General features: G+C 42.4%; 1 protein-coding gene across 1 annotated transcript; it reads left to right on the forward strand.

Moving 5' to 3' along the window:
* The first annotated feature begins 571 nt into the window (after positions 1 to 571).
* On the forward strand, positions 572 to 9,368 carry LOC124596188 (proline-rich protein 2-like). The gene is made up of 2 exons (XM_047135229.1): positions 572 to 613; positions 9,036 to 9,368. Exons 1-2 carry the CDS (start codon positions 575 to 577, stop codon positions 9,351 to 9,353), a joined length of 357 nt encoding a protein of 118 aa, XP_046991185.1. The 5' UTR covers positions 572 to 574; the 3' UTR covers positions 9,354 to 9,368.
* Positions 9,369 to 20,005: the final 10,637 nt, after the last annotated feature.

Here is a 20,005-nt window from a genome sequence, read left to right on the forward strand (position 1 = left end):
CGGAATGTAAAATGCAATAGCCTTTACTCCTTTTTAAAATTAATTTACGTACAATCATCAGGCTGTGTTCATATACCCACTGTGACTGTCGTGAAATTAAGGGAGCATGTATTGAAATAAGTAATTAATTCATGTTCCTTGAGGAAGAGTAATTCAGAATAGGAATCTGACTTGGCACTGGATCGCATGGGTTGTACGGCAGATCCTGCTGTCAAACACAACTCATTCGAGAACTTTCTTCACAATAAGAATACCCATACCTGCAAAGACCTCAGCTCCATCACATCGTTTTACGTCATATATTAAAAGTTCGTATGTTGAAATCAATAAATGTTTGGGTGCCACGCGAATATCAACGTACGTTTCCCGATTGTCATGAAGAGAGTACTAAAACTCTTAACACCTCCACGGTTGTGTTCTGTAGCCTATGGACGCATCCAGATGTTGCATTATATCAGCAAGATTCAGGTCTATTTTCGGTAGCATTGTTGTACAGTCACGAAAGGAGAACATCAAGCAACGCTGCGACGTATAAAATACCTGCATTCCCTGATCTCGGCCGTCCTTCAGCACCATGAGAGCGACCGTGGCAGCTCTTCTCCTGTGTCTTGTGGTGAGTAGTCGCTACTGAGGCGTGCTCAACAAGTATCAACGTTCCTGTATTTTTTAACTACACCATTAGGTATACATAATAATTAGGAGTTGTTGGATGAATTCATAAGAACATATTTTCAACATTATTATTCACTATTTAATGTTCTTATCGCCATCTTAGCTTACGCTTAAGTTACACTCAGTGGCCTCTTTCAGCCGAAGTATTCGTTTCAGTTTCTTGATGACAGTAGTTTACTTATTCTCGGTTATGACATTAGAAATGGGAGGAATTAAAGATTCTCCTTTGAGAACACGGAAGTAAGAAGTCACATACTGACAGATACGATGAGTGTTGTCTTCATAAAATGAATCGATCCCGTACCATTGGATATACGTTCATTTGCAGATGGTTTAGAGGTCTATGATTTTACCAATAATAACGATGAAATATATAGAAAGCTCTACTAATAATAGCATTAATAATAATTTTTTTCAATTCTTAGAACATCACTTTAGCAAACCTCCCAATAAATTTCCGTTCAGAGAAATACAGCATTTCAAAAGCATTCACCCGAAAATGTGAGAAGTATGTGGGTTGTGCAATTGATCTGAGAACAATAATAGGAACAAACTGTCATAACACTGATAATTACATAATTTACGCAATATAAAATCTTACAGGGAAGCCATCATTCTCAACAATTCATTTAGCACTACGCCTGTGCACACCCATCTGAAACCTATAGCTATGTCAGAGAGTAAATGTGGAGTGCATATCCAAAGCAACTTTATCACATCGTAATTCAGAATAACACAGGCACTGCAATATCGTATTTATCCACCGACACCGGGCTTGCGAATTTCGAGTAAAATGTCTCACCCGTACTGGGATACACATAATAGATGTACAAGTACAGGTTGTAGACACATGGTGATGACGACATATGGAAGTTCGGGTGTGGCTGTGGGTAGTACACGGATAGCCATATGGAAAAAAGACCACACACGATAAGCAGGAAATAAGGTTTCTAGTCGCGCTCTGGCACCAATTTTAAGTATCGTCATTCTTTTCTACAGTTAATGGTTGTGTGTGTTCGAAATTGCAAATACATTTAATGTATTTGAATTTTTGGTCTTACGTTAAGTCATTTAACGGATCAAAGCCATCTGTCCCGACACTGTGTGACCATAATGGCAGTGAAACGGAGGACAACAATGAGAAGACCGAAATATTAAACATCTTTTCCCAAAACTGTTCCACAGAGGAAGATCGCCTACTGTAAATCGTGGCACGAACGGCAGAATGGCTGATATCGAAATAAGCGGCCATGGGATAGAAAAGCTATTGAAATCGCTCTGTAGAGGGACTGCCACTGGATTTAATTTAAGTATTAACTGTATTTTTCTTACTTGTCACTTCTTCTTCCGTGTGTATTTGCTTTTAGGAAGCTTTAATTGTCGAGTGCTATTAATAGTTCCATAGATTTCGTGTTTGTTTTGAATACAGTCAGAGAGAGTCCCTTTAGTCAACCATAGTGCCAGTAGTGCTAGTGTTTGTTTGCAATACAGTCCAGAGACAGGTAGTGCTATTTTCATTGTTTTCTACAAGAAGTGCCTAGCAACCACAGTTTAGTGAATAAACAGCCGCCTTTAGTGAATTAGCAGTCTAGTTAAAGGTTGATTAACTCTCTTCAGTAAATTGATTCCTTAGGATGGATAGGATGTGTGACTGCTGTGTGCGGACGCAGGAGGAGCTGGCCACTGTTCGCGAACAGCTGAGCGTGTTGATGGCCGCGGTCAGCCGTCTTCAGGCTGCTGCCTCGGAGTGTAGCGGCAGTGGGGAGTCTGGTGCGTCGCAAGGTACACCCCAGGTGTTACATGCTTCACCCTCTGTCCCTGCTGTCGAGACTTCTTCGCGTGTACTGGGCGCGGTTGGGCCACCCTCTCCCCAAGGGGAGTGGCGGGTTCAGCGGCGTTCGCGGCGCACGAGGCGGTGGGTCAATGTGGAGGCTGGCCGTGTGGCATCGCCCGCTCTGCCTGTGAGTGGACATGTGGCTGCTCCTTCAGCAAGGTCCGAGCAGGCACACGGGGGGAGGGGTTTATTAGTTATTGGGAGTTCCAACGTTAGGCGGGTAATGGAGCCCCTTAGGGAAATAGCAGGAAGGTCGGGGAAGAAGGCTAGTGTTCACTCTGTCTGCTTGCCGGGGGGTCTCATCCGAGATGTGGAGGAGGCCCTACTGGCAGCGATAGAGAGCACTGGGTGCACCCGACTGCAAATTGTTGCTCATGTCGGCACCAATGACTCCTGCCGTCTGGGTTCAGAGGTCATCCTCAGTTCGTACAGGCGGTTGGCGGAATTGGTGAAGGCGGAAATCAGAGCTAACTATTTGTAGTATCGTTCCCAGAACCGATCGCGGTCCTCTGGTTTGGAGCTGAGTGGAAGGCTTAAACCAGAGGCTCAGACGATTCTGCAAATTTCTCGACCTCCGCTATCGGGTGGAGAAATGTAGGGTCCCCCTGAATAGTTCAGGTGTGCACTACACGCCGGAAGCGGCTACAAGGGTAGCGGAGTACGTGTGGAGTACACATGGGGGTTTTTTAGGTTAGAGAATCCCCTCCCTAGGCCCGACAAGACGCCTCCTGAGACGCAGCAAGGTAGGAGTAGGCAAAATGCAACAGGGAATAACAATATTAATGTGCTAATAGTAAACTGTAGGAACGTCTACAGAAAGGTCCCAGAACTGCTCTCATTAATAAACGGTCACAACGCACATATAGTATTAGGGACAGAAAGCTGGCTGAAACCAGACGTAAATAGTAATGAAATCCTAAACTCAGATTGGTATGTATACCGCAGAGACAGGCTGGACAGTGAAGGGGGAGGCGTGTTTATAGCGATAAGAAGTGCAATAGTATCGAAGGAAATTGACGGAGATCCGAAATGTGAAATGATTTGGGTGAAGGTCACGGTTAAAGCAGGCTCAGACATGGTAATTGGATGTCTCTATAGGCCCCCTGGCTCAGCAGCTGTTGTGGCTGAGCACCTGAAGGATAATTTGGAAAATATTTCGAGTTCTGGGTGGAGATTTTAATTTGCCGGATAGAGACTGGGAGACTCAGACGTTCATAACGGGTGGCAGGGACAAAGAATCCAGTGAAAATTTTTTTAAAGTGCTTTATCTGAAAACTACCTTGAGCAGTTAAACAGAGAACCGACTCGTGGCGATAACATATTAGACCTTCTGGTGACAAACAGACCCGAACTATTTGAAAAAGTTAACGCAGAACAGGGAATCAGCGATCATAAAGCGGTTACGGCATCGATGATTTCAGCCGTAAATAGGAATATTAAAAAGGGTAGGAAGATTTTTCTGTTTAGAAAAAGTGACAAAAAGCAGATTTCAGAGTACCTGTTGGCTCAACACAAAAGTTTTGTCTCAAGTACAGATAGTGTTGAGGATCAGTGGACAAAGTTCAAAACCGTCGTACATAATGCGTTAGATGAGTATGTGCCAATGAAGATCGTAAGAGATGGAAAAGAGCCACCGTGGTACAACAACCGAGTTAGAAAACTGCTACGGAAGCAAAGGTAACTTCACAGCAAACATAAACATAGCCAAAGCCTTGCAGACAAACAAAAATTACGCGAAGCAAAATGTAGTGTGAGGAGGGCTATGCGAGAGGCGTTCAATGAATTCGAAAGTAAAGTTCTATGTACTGACTTGGTAGAAAATCCTAAGAAATTTTGGTCTTATGTGAAAGCGGTAGGTGGATCAAAAAAAATGTCCAGACACTCTGTGACCAAAATGGTACTGAAACAGAGGATGACAGACTAAAGGCCGAAATACTAAATGTCTTTTTCCAAAGTTGTTTCACAGAGGAAGATTGCACTGTAGTTCCTTCTCTAGATTGTCGCACAGATGACAAAATGGTAGATATCGAAATAGACGACAGAGGGATAGAGAAACAATTAAAATCGCTCAAAAGAGGAAAGGCCTCTGGACCTGATGGGATACCAGTTCAAATTTACACAGAGTACGCGAAGGAACTTGCCCCCCTTCTTGCAGCGGCGTACCGTAGGTCTCTAGATGAGCGTAGCGTTCCAAAGGATTGGAAAAGGACACAGGTCATACCCGTTTTCAAGAAGGGACGTCTGGCAGATGTGCAGAACTATAGATCTATATCTCTAACGTCGATCAGTTGCAGAATTTTGGAACAAGTATTGTGTTCGAGTATAATGACTTTCCTGGAGACTAGAAATCTACTCTGTAGGAATCAGCATGGGTTTCGAAAAAGACGGTCATGTGAAACCCAGATCGCGCTATTCGTCCACGAGACTCAGAGGGTCATAGACACGGGTTCACATGTAGATGCCGTGTTTCTTGACTTCCGCAAGGCGTTCGATACAGTTCCCCACAGTCGTTTAATAAACAAAGTAAGAGCATATGGACTATCAGACCAATTGTGTGATTGGATTGAGGAGTTCCTAGATAACAGGACGCGGCATGTCATGCTCAATGGAGAGAAGTCTTCCGAAGTAAGAGCGATTTCAGGTGTGCCGCAGGGGAGTGTCATAGGACCGTTGCTATTCACAATATACATAAATGACCTTGTGGATGACATCGTAAGTTCACTGAGGCTTTTTGCAGATGATGCTGTGGTGTATCGAGAGGTTGTGACAATGGAAAATTGTACTGAAATGCAGGAGGATCTGCAGCGAATTGACGCATGGTGCAGGGAATGGCAATTGAATCTCAATGTAGACAAGTGTAATGTGCTGCGAATACACAGAAAGATAGATCCTTTATCATTTAGCTATAAAATAGCAGGTCAGCAACTGGAAGCAGTTAATACCATAAATTATCTGGGAGTACGCATTAGGAGTGATTTAAAATGGAATGATCATATAATATTGATCGTCGGTAAAGCAGATGCCAGACTGAGCTTCATTGGAAGAATCCTAAGGAAATGCAATCCGAAAACAAAGGAAGTAGGTTACAGTACGCTTGTTCGCCCACTGCTTGAATACTGCTCAGCAGTGTGGGATCCGTACCAGATAGGGTTGATAGAAGATATAGAGAAGATCCAACGGAGAGCAGCGCGCTTCGTTACAGGATCATTTAGTAATCGCGAAAGCGTTACGGAGATGATAGATAAACTCCAGTGGAAGACTCTGCAGGAGAGACGCTCAGTAGCTCGGTACGGGCTTTTGTCAAAGTTTCGAGAACATACCTTCACCGAAGAGTCAAGCAGTATATTGCTCCCTCCTACGTATATCTCGCGAAGAGACCATAAGGATAAAATCAGAGAGATTAGAGCCCACACAGAGGCATACCGACAATTTTGTCAAAGTTTCGGGAACATACCTTCACCGAAGAGTCAAGCAGTATATTGCTCACTCCTACGTATATCTCGCGAAGAGACCATGAGGATAAAATCAGAGAGATTAGAGCCCACACAGAGGCATACCGACAATCCTTCTTTCCACGAACAATACGAGAGTGGAATAGAAGGGAGAACCGACAGAGGTACTCAAGGTACCCTCCGCCACACACCGTCAGGTGGCTTGCGGAGTATGGATGTAGATGTAGATGTAGATCTGGTGGGGTAAAAATTCGATTCTACTCTTATTAAGCGAAAGAACTAGGCCCTCTTCCACCAGCTGTGTGCCCTAAGTCTTTGGAAGAGAGAACTGTTCCTCATGACTGGAAAAAAAGCACAAGTAATTCCTATTTTCAACATGGGTATCAAACAAACGGACATAACTATAGGCCTACATCTCTGACGTCAGTCAGTTGTAAGGTTTTGTAACATGTTTTATGTCCGTGTATTATGATATTTCTGAGGGTCGAAAATCTCCACTGTAGGAACCAACAAGGGTTCAGGGAACAACGATAGTTTGAGATCCAGTTCTGTGTATTCTTCCACGAGACCCAGAAAGCAGCAGATACAGGTGCGAACGTAGATGCCGTGTTCCTTGAATTCCGAAAGGCATTCGATACGATTCCCCACTGCCTCCTAATGAAATAAATACGAGTATACGGAGTATCATACCAACTGTGTGATTGGACTAAAGAGTTTCTAGAAAACGAAACACAGCATTTCAGTCTGAACGAAAAGAAGTCTTCAGAGGTAAAAGAGCCACATGATGTTATGGGGCCATTACTTTTCGCGATATATACATAACTACCTAACAGATGACGTCGGAAGTTCCATAAGGCTTTGCATGGACGATGCTTTTGTCTACAGAAAAATCGCGAAGCTAGAAAATTGTAGTGAACTGCAGGAAGACCTGTAGAGGGCCGACCCTTGGTGCAGGCTGTGGCAGTTGACATTCAACATTAACAGACGTAACGTACTGCTCATTCATAGACAGAGAGACCCTTTATTGTACTCGTATGATTACACATTTGCAGAACAACCACTGGAAGCAGTTTCTTCCATAAAACATCTAGGAGTACGCGTACTGAGCGTCTTGAAATCGAACGACCACATAAAATCAATTGTAAGTAAGACACAACCCAGTCTGAGATTCATTGGGAAAATCCTCAAGAAGTGTATTGTATCAAACAAAGGAAGTAAGTTACAAAACATTCGACCATTACCTAAATGCTGCTGGTCAGTATGCGGTTCGTAGCAGATAGGATTGATAGAGGAAATACAGAGGATCCAAAGAAGAGCAGCGCATTTCGTTACAGGTTCAATTAGTAAGCAGGAAAGCTTCACAGAGGTAATCAGCCAACTGCAGTGTCAGAAGCTACAATATAGCAGTTATGCATCACGGTGCATTTTATTGTTGAAGATTCGACAGTGTACGTTGCCAGAAGACTCAACAAATACATAGCTTCCTCCTACTTACATCTCGTGAAAAGACAACGAAGATAAAATCAGAGATTCGAGGCCACATGGAGATAATGTGCGACACTGGAACAGCAAAGAGGGGAAGTGAGAGTGAAGATGTAGATGTAAATGGCGTAAAGAGCGAATCGGCTGGGCAATGGATGGTTGGAAACGAGGATTTGGCGTTATGAGTCACGCTATATCCTGTGGCAATCCGATGACGGCTTTGGGTACCTGTAGAACATTACCCGCCATCATACGTAATGCCAAAAGTGGAGCACGTAGGAGTTGATGAATTAGTATGGGGGCATTTTCGTGGTTACGATGTGCACCACTTGTCGCACTGAAGAACACGATAAATTCCGAAGGATATCAACACATTTTATAGCACTGTATACTATGTGCAGTAGAGTAACAGTCGGCGAAAAACTGGTTCAAATGGCTCTGAGCACTATGCGACTTAACTTCTGAGGTCATCAGTCGCCTAGAACTTAGAACTAATTAAACCTAACTAACCTAAGGACATCACACACATCCATGCCCGAGGCAGGATTCGAACCTGCGACCGTAGCGGTGGCTCGGTTCCAGACTGTAGCGCCTAGAACTGCACGGCCACTCCGGCCGGCAACAGTCGGTGACGATGATTGATTGTATCAGCGTGCACATTGTCGTAAACGAGTACTTGTGCCAACGGTATGTGTAGAATAACATTCCTGAAATGGACTGGCATGCCAAGAGTCCCTACCTGAACGTAATGGAACACCTTTTTGATGATTTAGGTCGACTTCGCTCCAGGTCCCAGCGTCCTACCTTATCTGAAATGGTCTGTTGAGGAAGAATGGGCCTGTTATTCCAGAATCGTTGCAACACCTCATTGAAAATGTCCCCAGCAGAGATCAAACAGTGATAAAATGTAGCCAAATCCCATCCATATTACTGCCTACTAATAACTCCAAATATTTTTGATCCGATAGTGTCTGTCCGTAAGCCTAGATTTTTAAAGTCCATTCCACTTCATTGATGTGTGGAAGCTGTTACCTATGATGGAAAAATTGCCCTGAGGAAATAAAAATCGAATTTATGTTCATAACGTGGAGAGTAGAGTGTAAGAGAGTTTTAATTATTGTTTAAAAACGTAAACCACATGGGAAACGCAATAAGCATTTCATGACATGTAATATTGTTGGCTCAGTATCAAATGGTCATTATTGAGAGGGTAAATCACGTTTCAGTTCCAGTTCATTCTTCTGTTCTTATACAGGAATACCAAGTTATTCTCAGTATTTACCAAGTCTGTTTAATGATCCAGTCTACAATACATAACTAAAATGCGACCTAAGACTTCTGAAGGTACCCTTCTCCATAACATTTTGAGGATCATTAACAGCTTCATTATTCAGTGGCAGTCGATACCACAAAAATTGAACGACATTAGACACAGATAATTAATATAACCCAGTGTATGAAACTTATTAAATGATTTTGTTCAAACATCTGCCACAGCTCGACCCAGAAGCTATAATTTCTGTGAGCTGTGAGGGTAAGTTGTAAGCTGTACCTTTATGGCTCATTCCAGACTATATCATATAATTCTGATGCAGGTGACAGCATGCAGGTGTCAGGAGACTCCACCTGGCACTCCTGGACCCACTGAAGGACCACAACCAACTGGCCCACCTGGTCCACCAACCGGAGGTCCTGACCCAACAGGTCAACCTACAGGAGGTCCTGAACCAACTGGACCACCAGGACCACCAACTGGAGGTCCTGAACCAACAGGTCAGCCTACTGGAGGACCTGAACCAACTGGAGGGCCACAACCAACTGGTGAGCCACAGCCTACTGGAGGACCTCAGCCTACTGGAGCACCAGCACCACCTTCTGGGGGACCTAGCAACATTTTGCTCGGTGTCTTCTGACGAAACAGCACAAGAATCTCAACTGAAGCATAACTACAGATCTTCCTTCCTCTTTGTCTACTAAATACATCTTAATTTATTGTTTCGGATTTTTATTGTCACTTTTAATATTGTATGTCTCATTAAATCAGCAACCGAAAGTCTGAATTTGGTTGTTTTATTCTGCTGTGAAACTGACTGAAATAAAAATGTCACAGATTTAAATCACTGGCAGCAGGAAATGGCAGAAAGTATTCATTGGGAGAAGCGGTGGGCTATAAAATGTGCAAACACAAAAGATTACAACTTCGATCATTTTTATGTTATCATGTGATGGAGAGGAACGGTTTTGTATCAGAATGTCACAACAGGGAGAAGTGTATGTGCTGCTGCTAGGGCCTCTTAGGGGCTATGAGACTACAAGGGTAACTCAATTTAAGTCCACCAGGTATTTGTCATTAATATTTCCTGTTGTCCAAGGAAGAAAATGTAGGAACTCTGAGTTACAAGTAGTCAAACAGTTGGCTGTTAGATCTGTGCGCCTATGCTGTGCTATGTATAGAGTATCTATGAATCGCTTCTAACTTAATTTAGCTGGCAAACTGTTGGTTAATACTAACTGCAAATTTTATGAACAGTAATTGCTACACTGGCAGAGTCACTGTGCTTTTAACCTCTTCTTCTAACATATTCTGTGCTGCTGTATCTCAATCCTCTGAGAATAGTAACAGTAAATTGTAGACTAATATTGCATAAACATTCCACACAAGAAATAAACATTCAGATTCGTTTTTATCTTCAGGCATTTCTCTCAAAAATTTTTTGTTACAATTTAGAAAAACAATTTATAGGTCAAGTTAATAATAGGAGCACTGCTATTTCCGACTAGTGTTCATTAAAAACTTTTTTTTTGTTTATGACTATTTGACTGTAAGGTAATATTTTTCCTGTTTGTGTTTGACAGTCAAATAGAGCCAGAAAATCCAATCAGTTGATTGGGTTAATTTGTATTTTATATCTTTTCTGTCACTGACTGAGAAAAGAACTTCGTTCAGCGTGTGTTGATAATTACTATCGCTTCCAAAACTAGTGAACAACGTTTTCGCTTGCAAAACAAGGACCTGGGGGAGTGTGGTAGAATTGAAACGTCCCCTTTGAAAAATTCATTAATTACTGTGCTGATAAACCTCTTACATTATTTGATTTTAAAACAGCTGAGCAGAACTGAACGCACTCAGACATTTTGCTCTTTACCTGTTCTGATCAACACTAAACTGACACAGAATATTTTTAGCGCAACGCAATCTGACTTTCAAAAATCCCTACAAAAGAGTGGCCCTGACTAACATTAACCTAACCTTTCACGAATCACTTACCTCACCAAAAATCTTCGTTACTCGAACTACTGCAAAACAGCGAGCGCCACTACTGCCAGCTAAATACAAGATTCAAACTACGGAAGGCACTAACTACTGATATGCATAGTTAGGAGATCAAAGATTTTAGTAGAGAACAAACAATGTATTTACCTTAATAGTGTTGAAAAATCATAATATACATAACAGATCATGACATCCAGTCTTACAAATTTCCAAACTCCGCCATCTCTCTCCCCACATCCACCACTGCTGCGGCTCACCTCCAACTGCGCAACGCTACGCGCTGTTCACATCCAGCTGCCCAACACTACAATGGCAGACAACAATGCAAACTAGCCACAGACTGCACACAGCACAGCCAGTGATTTTCATACAGAGCGCTACGTAACGTTGCCAATAAGAAAACATAAACAGCCTACTTACAGAATGTCCCTTTTCTGTGATAACATCGTTAACTGTCGCACTGGCATAACGATTCAAAGTTTTCTTCCATATGATTCTGCATATTCGCTGTTGCTCGTGAAATATGGCTTCTTGCCAAGTCAGTTTCAGGCTATACTGGAGATTATCTACGAAGACAACAACGTTTCCTTCGTTTAGTCCACTGGTCATGCTGACGTAATCAAATCAAAAACGTCACTCCTTTGATAACAGATGAACTGTTTGCACGTAGATGGCTTCCATATTTACACAGCAACGTAATGACTCCTTCTGTGCACAATACTGGATGATATCACACCTCCACTGCCCATGGCAAAGATGGACTGTAGCTGAGGCAAGATAGCGTTCCTATTCCATCGTTGACGGCAATTCTCGTCCATAGGCATACATTGCACTCCTTCGGAACTCCTAAATACATCATCTAGATTACGAACTTGTGGCTGTAATCTGATAAAGCAGGCTACAAACATTAAAGCATCCGAATTGCAGTTAATGACTTTTACGTGCCTATATTCTTCCAATCACCATCCACTGCACCTCGGCTGGCACATCAGTGTTCGACGCCATTTGGCTGAACAGGCACTGATGACTTTGTTCTTTCACTCTAACTGCACCATTCTTGCTCTCCTCATAAACACACAGCTGCGAGATATGTATACATAAGACAGGCGATTACAGTGCCGCTAGTTCGTTTATAGGTCATAACTACAATGGCAAACGAGCCATATACATAGAAAGAAACTCAGCGAGCAATTCAAACAGCAAGGAAGATAACTGTTGTTGGTCAGAACAATGTATGGTAACACCGAATACAACGGAACAAGGTGTAACAGGAGAATGATTGTAATGAATAGGAAGGTAAACTAGAGAGCGAGTTACTGTGAACAGTTCAGTGACAGGGTTGTTCTCATCAGAATAGACAGCAGAGCACCACCAGCAACAACAGTCTAGGTATACATCCCTACATGACACGCAGAAGATGACAGTGAAAATAAATGAACATAATTATCTAAAAGGAGATTAACAATCATGTAATCATGGGGGACTGGAACATGGCAGTAGAGGAAGAAACTAAAGAAAGTGTTGCGGGAGAAAATGGTAGCAGAACTGAGAGAGGAGAAAGAAAGTTCAATTGAATTCTGCAATAAATTTCAGATAGCCACTGCAAACACATTGTTCAAAAATCACAAGAGCAGGAGGAATATATGGACAAAGCCTGGAAATGGGGAGAAATTCTAGCTGGATTACACCTCGATCAGACAGAGATTTAGAAATCAGATAGTGGATTGCAAGGTGTAACCTGGAGCAGATTTAAACACAGATCACAAGGCAGTAATGATGAAATGGAGACTGATGTTTAAGAGAATAGTCCAGGATGTAATGAGGAACCAAGAGCTGTGTTTGAAATTCTCGAAGCCTGTAGATACTGTGATAATGAATACCACAGTAGGCAGATAGTTTAAGAGGAATGGTCATCCCTAAAATAGTCACTCACAGAACCTGAACAGAGAAAAATAGACACATAGAGGAAACTGGAAAGAAACAGTGGGTAATAGAAGAAATGCTTCAATTGATTGACAAAAGAAGTAAATTAAGAAATGTCCAGGAAAAGACTGAAATACAGCAAAATAAATCACTTAAGAATTAAATAAATAGAAATTGCAGGGAAGTCAAGGAGAAATGTTTGCAGGAAAAACGTGACGAAATCGAAAATGAAATAGCTGTCAGTAGGAAAGCAGTGGGGATTCTGTGCCAGTTATGCACACCAGCCATTGGTTGCACAAAGGATGGTGGAACTAAGGTGAGCAGCTGGATGATTCATCAGCAGTACCCATGTAGCTTCGTCAGCATTCGCAGAGGCCGCACAGCTTTGTGAGCACGGACTCATTTTACTCTCTCAGTGACAGCCCAGTATTTTAGTACCATAAAAAGTGAAAGAGCCAATCAGAGAGTATCCTGCATCAAGGATGGGTGGGGGCATAGCATCATTCTTGTCCTGTAGTGATGGGACATGTGTAATGTAACGCATATACTTTGCATGTCTGCATAAGGCCAAGTTAAACATGCACTCTCTGAAAGCTATCAAACAGACTTATTGATTTAGAGATTCTCTGCTAGGCTATAAAGTTTTCATGTTCATGTGTTACCTGTAAAAACGCGGAATGCATGATTGTTGTTGAAGAAAGAAGAGTGGGAAGAGATTGTGATTTTAAATTAATTTGTAATTCGTGTCGTTATGAATTTTCATATTCCTCCTCCAAAAAAAACTGACGCTGGTACCTATGAAAGCAATTTTAGGTTATCATATGTTCTGAGATGCCTTGGACAGGGCAGGGAAGGAGGTAATTTATTGTGTGGTTTTCTGAACATGCCTCCACCTCATGCAAGGTTTTCAAACGTAAATAAAGAATGTCTGATGCTGTATGCGATACTGAAAAAGTTTCTATGAAGAACGCAGTGCTGGAATTGGCAGAAATAAACCAAAAAGAAATAAATACTGGGGTAGATAATCATGACAGTGAACCTCCTACAAATGTTACTGACCTGTGTGTTACTGACCTGTGTGTGTCTGTAGATAGAACCTGGATGAAATGGGATCACACATCTCTGTATGGAGTTGCATCTGTTATTGGTATTGACTCAGGTAAAGTTTTAGATGTAGAAATTTTGTCTAAATACTGGCACCAGCGTGCAACAAGGAAAATGTCCAACAATGAAGACAGTGAGAAAGTGGGGCAAGAAAAGCATGCAGTAACATGCTCTAAAAGTTTTAGTGGCTCAAGTGGAGGCATGGAGACTGCTCCAGTTGTGAGGACGTTCTCCGGATCTGACGACCAGTATGGTGTTAGGTATACTATATACCTTGTCGATGGGGACTCCTCTTCATTCAAAGCTTTAACTGATAAAAATCCGTAAAATGCAACAATATAAAAGCTGGAATGTGTTGACCACATCCAAAAGAGGCTTGGTGGTAGGCTTCTTCGCTTGCTGAAAGAGAAGAAAGGTGAAGTACTTTAGGATGGAAAAAACTGGGAGGAAAAGGCAGGTTTACTCTGAAAGAAATTGATTCTCTTCAGTTATTAGATGGGAGAGCTAACAGGAAAAACACACATAGCTTAGAGGCAATGAGGCGTGCTGTATGGGCAATTTTTTTCACAAACTATCCACTGACCAAACACCAATGCACAATCTATGTCTGGGAGACGATTGATGTAAGTTCAGCAACAGAAATGAAATGTATTCACATAAACACTCATTAACAGAACCTGTTCTGAATGCAGTTAAGCCAACATACAGGTTTCTTGCAAACCATGATTTATTGAGGAAGTGTCTTTACGGAAAGATACAAAATGTGGGTGAAAGACTCAATAATTTAATTTGGATTAGATGCTCAGAAAGGACATTCTGTGGACTTCAAGTATTCAAATAGGTGTCCATGATGCAGCTTTATGTTACAATAACGGAAATAATGGCAGAACTGAAGTGCTGAAGAGAGTTGGTATAGATCCTGGTGTGTTTACAACAAAAGCATTTTACGAGAGCAGGGTCAAGAAAGCTAAGAGATCAGTGTCTTACCTGCAAATACAGGCCAGCCAGATTCGAAGAGGAGAGAGGAGAAACCTGGAGGATGAGGTGTATCAGTATGAAGGATTTTAAAATTGAGGTAAGCTTATTACATGTAGAAGTATGAGAAGAAAATCTTTGAACCACATTTTCTCTGTTTTACCATTTTTACGTTATTTCAAGCATTTTCTCAAAAAGTGTATGTGCTAATGCTACGAAATTTTCAGGAACTGTTCACAACGTGTTGCTGTCTCCCTGGAACTAAAAAATACGAGATTCTGCAATTACATACTGACTTTTAGATGACTGTATGTAGAAAAAAAGCTAATTTTTGGATTTGCAAAATTAAAAACTCCATTAATGATACAATTTGTACCATAAGTTAATAACTGTACATTAATTACATGATTAGAATTTGAGTAATGACTTTTTATAAAAAGGATAATAAAAATTAAAAATTCAAATTCCTGGCAAAATATTAATCCTGCATATTTTATTATATTTTTCCTTTAAAACACAGCTCTTTTGCTTTAGACATGCAGAATTTTATAATTGTACATTAATAAATGGTTTTTAAAATGGTTTTTTAAATAAACGATTACATTTTCTGTCACATCCCCCCTTTAAAAAGGGTGTAAAATAAGGACGTAGATTTTGGCCCCTACTGTTCAGTCTATACAATGAAAAGGGAATGACAGAAACAAAATGGAAGGTTCTTGAGTGGGGTTAAAATTCAATCTAAGAGGATAGCAGTGGTAAAATTGCTGATGAGACTGTTATCAGTGAACGGGAGGAAGGATTACATGTACTTATGAATGGAATGAACAACGATGTAGACGAAGTTCAGCAATTCTCTTTACATTTGGAGAAAAAATATCAAATGACACACAGTGCAATGAGGGTATAAAAAGAAGATTAGCACAAGCAAAGAGGGCATTCCTATACAAAAGAAGTTGACTGGTATCAAAAACAGCCCTTAATTGTAGAAAGAAATTTCTGAGAACGTACATGCATCGTAATGAATCATAGATTGTGCATACACCAGAAGCGAATTAGAGTGAGAGAGCCATAGATTGTTCTCTTCCTTGTACCTGTGTCAGCACCAGCGCAGTGTCGGAATAGTTATTAACGGATCTGACATGCTTAATTTAAGCGACGGCCAGAAACCCTTCCTGTCGATATCCCATTACCCGTGGGAATGAATATGTGTAACCCCAACCATCTGCCTGTAGCGTTGTTCATGTGAAAGTCTGCGAAACTTTTCTAAACGTTTTCTAATCGTGTAACTGCGACGTGACTTGGGTACCAGTCCGGTGTTCATCTCGTGAGATGTTGAAAGCCGCCTAATAAACACACACTGGCTGGCTGTCACATCGACCTTCGACGTTAATTCGCCAGACGAATTCGATCTGGATCCAGTGCATTTCCTCATCCCAGGATCTGCCCTATGAGGTGGAACCATAGAATGGTGTTAAAATAAGGGTGACATGATAAGATAAGGATGAGGAAGTTCTCCAAAGAACAATTGGAAAAAGGGACAAGAAGAAGGGATAGAAAAATAGGACTTATGTTAAAACATTTGTGGAGTAACTTCCATGTTACCAGGGGTGCTGCAGAGGGTAAAAAGCGTGGTGGACGACAGAGGTTGGAGTATACCCAACAAATAATTGAGGATGTGGGGTGAAAGTGCTATTCTCAGATGAAGAGTTTGTCACAAGATAGACGGCGGTCTGTATCAAACCAGATAGTGGACAGATGATTCCAAAAAGATCGACTGTTGTTTTGAAACAGCTGGTGCCATCGGCGAATGCTTTTTTGAGCTGTAGCAGGTGCAGCGCCGCCCCCTTGCACTATTGTAACTGGGCTGAAATGTTGAAATGGGTGATGTGAAACGCCTTTTGATGCTGTGCTGTAGCCATTTCTACTCCGCGCAAGTCGTGTCATCAACGAGCGATTAACGAGATAATATCTGTAAAGTCGTACAGGAATAATACTCCAATTGAACTCACGTAATACTGTTTGTAGACTCATTCAATATTCTTCACACATTAACCAGTGAATAATACATAACCACATACAAATCGTGGTGTGCGCAGAGTGCACTCGATTGTGAACCTTTCATTGGATCACATAGAACACGTACTGGAACCATTAATTTTCCAAAAAGTATTAGATGAACTGGGAAACTTAACTTATTATTACTAGATCTTAATTGTTCATCATTTATACTTTTACATTGAGTTATAACTCCTGTTATTTTCTAAAAGATGTTTTCATACAGTTTGCAATAGTGGAAATAAAGATGAAGAATTTTCGTTGGTGTTTTAATGAGAAAGAAATTTGCAATGGAATTTTCAATAATTTACGATGTCTTTCATTAGTAACTTCTGTTATGAAGCAACACAAATGTCATGGATAAAATTTCTTGATGTTCGAGAGCCCTGATAAAGTAGAATACCCATATACCACGCAAAAACGACCAGGTAGAACAGAAGGTGGCCAGGGGGCCTAGTTGGCTGAGGTCCTCAGGTAGGTTGAGGTACACTAATTGGTTGGGGCCGTCCAGTTGGGTCATAAGTTCAAGTAGGTTCACTTGTTGGCTCATGACCTCTCGTTGGAGAGCCTGGTTGTCCATCTGGTTCAGAACTGCCAGTAGATTGACTTGTTGGCTCAGGACCTCCAGTTGGTGGGCCAGGTGGACCAATTGGTGCTGTGGCCCTCCAGTTGGTCTAGGAGGTCCAGGTGGAGTCTCCTGGCTGCGACATGCTGACACCTGTCTGTCTTTTCAGACGAACAGCTGATGATAATCACTGCTCTCAACCATTCATACTGAATTTTGCCTACTTCGAGATAATCAGAGAAGCCACGAACATAAAAGCTTCGTTATTCCCATTTAGTAATGTTATCATTTGCAGACAACTCCATTTTAAATACTAGGTAATTATTTACGATATATTTTATGCCAAAAGCTTTGGAAACCATTTCAATTACCCTTAGAGATTTTCACATGCTGAAGTGTACGACAACAGTCCATAAACGTTTGCTAAAACTGTTGTCAACTTGATCTGATAAATTTACCTAAATTGTTAATGTTATGCAGACAATCTGTGTAAGTTTTAGTCAATGGACACATATACATTCCTGGAAATGGAAAAAAGAACACATTGACACCGGTGTGTCAGACCCACCATAGTTGCTCCGGACACTGCGAGAGGGCTGTACAAGCAATGATCACACGCACGGCACAGCGGACACACCAGGAACCGCGGTGTTGGCCGTCGAATGGCGCTAGCTGCGCAGCATTTGTGCACCGCCGCCGTCAGTGTCAGCCAGTTTGCCGTGGCATACGGAGCTCCATCGCAGTCTTTAACACTGGTAGCATGCCGCGACAGCGTGGACGTGAACCGTATGTGCAGTTGACGGACTTTGAGCGAGGGCGTATAGTGGGCATGCGGGAGGCCGGGTGGACGTACCGCCGAATTGCTCAACACGTGGGGCGTGAGGTCTCCACAGTACATCGATGTTGTCGCCAGTGGTCGGCGGAAGGTGCACGTGCCCGTCGACCTGGGACCGGACCGCAGCGACGCACGGATGCACGCCAAGACCGTAGGATCCTACGCAGTGCCGTAGGGGACCGCACCGCCACTTCCCAGCAAATTAGGGACACTGTTGCTCGTGGGGTATCGGCGAGGACCATTCGCAACCGTCTCCATGAAGCTGGGCTACGGTCCCGCACACCGTTAGGCCGTCTTCCGCTCACGCCCCAACATCGTGCAGCCCGCCTCCAGTGGTGTCGCGACAGGCGCGAATGGAGGGACGAATGGAGACGTGTCGTCTTCAGCGATGAGAGTCGCTTCTGCCTTGGTGCCAATGATGGTCGTATGCGTGTTTGGCGCCGTGCAGGTGAGCGCCACAATCAGGACTGCATACGACCGAGGCACACAGGGCCAACACCCGACATCATGGTGTGGGGAGCGATCTCCTACACTGGCCGTACACCACTGGTGATCGTCGAGGGGACACTGAATAGTGCACGGTACATCCAAACCGTCATCGAACCCATCGTTCTACCATTCCTAGACCGGCAAGGGAACTTGCTGTTCCAACAGGACAATGCACGTCCGCATGTATCCCGTGCCACCCAACGTGCTCTAGAAGGTGTAAGTCAACTACCCTGGCCAGCAAGATCTCCGGATCTGTCCCCCATTGAGCATGTTTGGGACTGGATGAAGCGTCGTCTCACGCGGTCTGCACGTCCAGCACGAACGCTGGTCCAACTGAGGCGCCAGGTGGAAATGGCATGGCAGGCCGTTCCACAGGACTACATCCAGCATCTCTACGATCGTCTCCATGGGAGAATAGCAGCCTGCATTGCTGCGAAAGGTGGATATACACTGTACTAGTGCCGACATTGTGCATGCTCTGTTGCCTGTGTCTATGTGCCTGTGGTTCTGTCAGTGTGATCATGTGATGTATCTGACCCCAGGAATGTGTCAATAAAGTTTCCCCTTCCTGGGACAATGAATTCACGGTGTTCTTATTTCAATTTCCAGGAGTGTATAAACTAAGGGAAGAAGTGAGAAAATTTACGGGACACCGAGAATAAGTTTATTACAGAATGATCAAAAGAACGATTTAAAAGTGTAAGAATTGCCTTAACTAATTTATCAAGATCTGTATATTTATAATCCTTTTTCTCTTTCACTGAGGATCGCAATGTCATCAGCGAAACTTATTACTGATATCTTTTTACCCTGAATTTTAATTCCACTTTTGAACCTTTCTTTTATTTCCATTATTACTTCTTCAATGTACAGATTGAGCAGAAGGGGCGACAGCCTGCATCCCTGTATTACAGCGTTTTTAATACGAGCATTTCTTTCTTGGTCTTCCAGTCTTATTGTTTCGTCCTCGTTGTTGTACATATTGTGTATTAACCCTCTTTCCCTACAGCTTACCCATATTTTTCACAGAATTCCGAATATCTTGCACCAGCTGAGATTATCGATCGCTTTCTCAAGGTCGACAGATCCTATAAACATGTTTTGATTTTTCTTCAGTCTTGCTTCTACTATCAATCACAACGTCAGAACAGTCTGTCGGGTACGTTTACCTAAAGCCAAACTAATCGTCAACTAACAGACCAACAATTTACATTTCAATTATTTTCTATATTATTCTTGTAAGCAACTGGCTTGTACGAGATGTTAAGCTGATTGTGCTATAATCCTCTCGCTTGTCGGCTCTTGCTATGTTCTGAATTTTGTGGATGATGTTTTCCTCAAAGTC

This window comes from Schistocerca americana, chromosome 2 (assembly GCF_021461395.2).
Source record: "Schistocerca americana isolate TAMUIC-IGC-003095 chromosome 2, iqSchAmer2.1, whole genome shotgun sequence".
In the NCBI taxonomy this organism is placed as follows: Eukaryota; Metazoa; Arthropoda; class Insecta; order Orthoptera; family Acrididae; genus Schistocerca; species Schistocerca americana.